This window comes from Sphaerodactylus townsendi, linkage group LG02 (genome assembly GCF_021028975.2).
Source record: "Sphaerodactylus townsendi isolate TG3544 linkage group LG02, MPM_Stown_v2.3, whole genome shotgun sequence".
Lineage (NCBI taxonomy): Eukaryota > Metazoa > Chordata > Lepidosauria > Squamata > Sphaerodactylidae > Sphaerodactylus > Sphaerodactylus townsendi.
In genome coordinates this window covers 70191488-70196070 of record NC_059426.1, presented here as the reverse complement: position 1 = coordinate 70196070, position 4583 = coordinate 70191488, and the positions used below count along the sequence as shown (strand labels likewise).

The window sequence follows — 4583 nt, the reverse complement described above, 5'->3', positions numbered from 1 at the left end:
TCGTTTCTGCATGGTCAAAATATCCTGTGTTGAGCAAGGAAAATATCCTGGTTTGGCCAAGAAGTTTCCCTCATCTCGAGATTTTAAAAAATCGCCAATTTGGCAATTCTTTTTAAAAATCCTGCAGTGAACACGCTACTGGGAGCAGAACCAGTTTATTTTTCCCACCCAGTCCCTGATCTCCCTGCTGAGTTGCTGACAGTTGAACCTGGCCCTTCCCAAAATGTTCCCCTAAGCACGTTTTCTGCTCATGGTATCAACCGGGTGCCATTTTGCCTGGATTAATCAGGAGTGGGGTCCCAAAATGTCCCCATTTTCTTTTCTGTACATGTACTGGTTGCTCAGAGCTAGGGAGATGTGCACTTTGGGCTGAATGTTAGTGGGCATATCACGGGCGTGAGTCTCATTTTTTCACAAAAATATGAGAACGTGGGTGGGAATGTCATGTGATGCTTTGCTCCATTGTTTTTTTGCTGCCACTTGCCATGTTGAGGCCTGCGCCAGACCCTGAGGTGGGATTCAGCTGATTCAGACCAATTCGGCAGAACCCTTTCCTAATCATTCCTTCAGTTTGCCGATCCATCCACTGCCTGCCCAGGGTGGAGTGCTCACTGGGACATGTGACCCCACAATGTGGGCAGGGGCCATTTCCACCTTCCCCTGGGTGGCCTGGCTGCCCAGCCCAACAAGTGGGACCAACTTTAGGGAGAGGAACTCTGAGAGGTGGAAAGGAGGCTGCCCTCTGATGGAGGTGTGGGGGATGGCAGCCTGCCTAGAGGGGGCAAGGGACAGCCATCAAGGAGCGAGGGGACGGCAGCCAGGTAAGTGGGGAATGGGGGGCGCCTGGAGCAGGTTTTCTGTGAAGGGGCACCAGCGCAGGAGGACATGTCCGGCTGCAAACTGCCAAGGAAGAGGGAGCCCTCCGCAGCCTGTGGGCACACGGCTTGCCATCAGCTGCTGCGGCACCACCTCCCCCCTCAATCTCTCATCTGTGGTGGCCAGAGCGTGGATGGAAGTTGAAGAGGGGGTGGTAGCAGCCAGCTGCACCTGGCTGCAGAAGGCTCCCTCCACCTTGGTAATTTGCAGCCGAACTAGCCCTCCTTTGGCTCTGAGAAGGACGGGGCGCTGGCGCAGGAGGGCTCATCTGGCTGCAAACTGCCAAGGAAGAGGGAGCCCTCTGCAGCCAGCGAGCATGCAGCTTGCTACCAGCTGCTGTGGCCCCACCTTCCCCCTCAATCTCTACCACTGATTGAGGTTGAGGAGGGGGCGGAAGCAGCCGGGATCAAGCCTGCTGGCTGAAGAGGGCTCCTTCCTCCTTTGGCTTGGAGGAGGATGGGGTGCCTACACAGCTTCAATGGAGGTTGAGGGGGTGCGGCAGACGTTTAAGTTAAGCAGGGGGCACCCACCCCTGCTCAACCAGAACCAGTTGTTAAATTATTTGAATCCCACCACTGGCCAGACCTTATCCAGAACTGGAAAAAAGGGGGGGGGTCATCAATTAATAGGCAGGGTGGAGATGTTTATTCAAGCTGCTGCCCAGAAACAACAGCCAATCAGAATGCAAGATACCGGGGATGTTTGCGCATGCACAGATATGCTTGAGTTGTAAATACAAAAGGCCTGGGCTCATGCAAAACAAACTGAAGTATTTCGTCCCAGTCTTCACTTGATTCCTTCACAGAAATGGGCAGATATGCAAAGGCAGAAACCGGGATAAAATAGACCCAGATTGTAAGATACCAATTGTAACCCAGTATAATTGTGGCATGCAGAAACTACCTATGTTATTTACAATGTATTTTGGAAGTGTGTGTACCCATCTTACTTCTCATAATTTTCTTTGAAAATATTCGTTAATTTTTTTTAATGAACGGTGATAACTTGTTTTGCTTTAGCTATTATGTTTTCTATAAACTCCACTATTTTTGTCCATATTGATCAGTTTCTGTAAACTGGAGAACTTCCATCACCCTAAATCAAAGTATTTCAACTCTAGAAATGAGGTGTTCCCAAATTGAATAGGTCCCTAGTCTTTATTGAAACAGAGGGCATTGCTACCATATATACTCATGTATAAGTCGACTTCAAGATATAAAGTCGAGGGCACCTTAATTTTACTCAATAAAAAAACTGGGAAAAAACTTCTATTGGACTCTGCGTATAAAGTCGAGGTTGGGAAATGCAGCAGCTACTGGTAAATTTCAAAAATAAAAATAGATACCAATAAAATTACATTAATTGAGGCATCAGTAGGTTAAATGTTTTTGAATATTTATTTCAAAGAAAAACAGTAAACTAGCTCTGTAAGTGGAAAAGAGGGTCAACAAGAACAATATGGTCTCAACAATAACTTTATTGTATGCCCGACGAACAGAACACAGAAAAATAAGACATCCCCTGAAAATAGGACATAGCGCATCTTTGGGAGCAAAAATTAATATAAGACACTGTCTTATTTTCGGGGAAACACGGTATTAGCTCCCATTGAAAACAATGGGGAATGGGGGCACCTCTTTCGGGGTCTAAAGTTGAGAACCAAACCTTACCAAACTTGGCTGGTATCATCAGGAGTGTTGTCTGAGGGTACCCCTGGGAACACCTTTACTAGACGCTTAAGCATAAAGCTGCACCCCCAAGTGGCTGGCCCGGCAAAGTAAAAACACACTAAAAAATTTAATGACCCGAATATAAGTCGAGGGGAGCTTTTTCAGCATTAAAAATGTGCTGGAAAAGTCGACTTATACATGAGTATATACGGATATCTAAATCTAAGAGAGATTTTCTAGAAATGTACTCAAGGGACCAGGAACTATATTTGTATATGATATTAAAAACCATGTTTGGCTTTTCCAATATTGATCATATAAACGTCACACCAGTTTTGTTTAGAATTGGAATTATTTCAATTTCTCACAGTGTTATGCTAAGCAGAATTACACCCATTAAAGTTCACTGAAGTAAGAGGTTTCAGAGGGAGGAACTCTGCTTTCACTGCAAATTGAACTAGCAATATTCTCAAATGCATGCAAATAATAAGAATGGGGACCATGTAAAGAAAAATGCTATCAGGGGAAATTTCTTAAGAAGAAATGTGGCCAGTGCAGAAAAGGCTGGCAGTCCCTTTCCCATTGTTATTCCCCTGATTAAACTCACAGCTTCCCAAGAGTGTTTTTGTTCAAAACAAAGTGATGTATTGTTGAGCATCATTGTTGTCATGCTCTTGTTTCCAGGTGAAAGTGCATGTGAACTAAATGGCAGAGACAAACTTCACCACCATAACAGAATTCATTTTGTTGGGATTCTCAGATAACCAGAAGCTACAGTTGGTTCCCTTTATGGTATTCTTATTGATCTACTTGTTGATCCTGGTGGGAAATATTGGCATGGTGACATTAATCAGCATTGACTCCAGGCTTCATACTCCCATGTACTTTTTTTTAAGCAATCTGTCAGTCTTAGATATTTGTTACTCCAGTGTCATTGCTCCTAGGAGCCTGATAGCCTTTGTAGCTGAAATCAAAACGATTTCATTCACTGGCTGCGCCATGCAGTTTTTCTTTTTCTGCATTGCTGTGTCCTGTGAATGCTGTCTGCTAGCTGTGATGGCATACGATCGTTTCATAGCCATTTGCAACCCCCTGTTGTATACTGCTGTCATGTCCAAGAGGCTCTGCAAACTGCTAGTGACTGGTTCATATCTAACAGGTTGTACGAATGCTGTGGTTCAGACTACATTGATTTTTAATTTGTCCTTTTGTGGCTCAAACATCATCAACCATTTCTTCTGTGATGTGCCCCCCATCCTAAAGCTTTCTTGTTCAGACACACATGTGATTGATATAGTTCATTTCACTTTCTCTACAGCAATTGTAAGTGTTACTCTCCTGACCATTCTTGTCTCTTACACTTATATACTCATTGCAATCATTAGAATCAACTCAGCAGAGGGCAGGCATAAAGCCTTCTCTACCTGTGCCTCCCACCTGACAGCTGTCATTGTTTTCTATGGAACTGCCATTTTCATGTACTTAAGGCCCACTTCAAAATATTCCATGCAACAGGACAAAATTATCTCTGTGTTTTATACCCTTGCAATACCCATGCTGAATCCACTAATCTACAGTTTGAGAAATAAGGAAGTAAAAGATGCTTTCAAGAGACTACTAGAAAGAAAAGCCATCTTTCAGAGACAGTAGTGACCATCAAGGGGTTTGTCCCATACATTTCAACATATTTTAATGCATTATCCATATGACTTGCCCAGCACAATAAGAGGGATTTGCCCTCCTAGTGCCTCCAAGCAAAACAAGGCAACTCTACTCCAAAGGGACCCAACAATCAATTATGCACTCATGTCCTTTCACTCAGAGCAGATACTTTTGGGCTGGGAAGCAGAGTCCTTGTAATAGGCAATCCAATCAATTTTAAGCTATTCAGACAAAGAAATAATGTGCCCACATTGTCTTGTGTCTGAAAGAGACAGAAACAATTATGATTGGTAAAAACAGGAATATGGGAAAACTGTTTTCTCCCAATTGTAGCCATTTGTATGCAATGAAAAACTAGGATGATGCTAAATATAA

General features: G+C 43.8%; 1 protein-coding gene across 1 annotated transcript; it reads left to right on the top strand.

The window, feature by feature from the left end:
• The first annotated feature begins 3236 nt into the window (after positions 1-3236).
• LOC125427130 (olfactory receptor 1020-like) lies at positions 3237-4196 on the top strand. The gene has a single exon (XM_048486207.1). The coding sequence runs from the start codon at positions 3252-3254 to the stop codon at positions 4194-4196; it is 945 nt and encodes a 314-aa protein (XP_048342164.1). The 5' UTR covers positions 3237-3251.
• Positions 4197-4583: the final 387 nt, after the last annotated feature.

Excerpts from the sequence above, each read along its gene's own strand:
- LOC125427130 (XM_048486207.1), top strand. The coding sequence starts at position 3,252 with ATGGCAGAGACAAACTTCACCACCATAACAGAATTCATTTTGTTGGGA.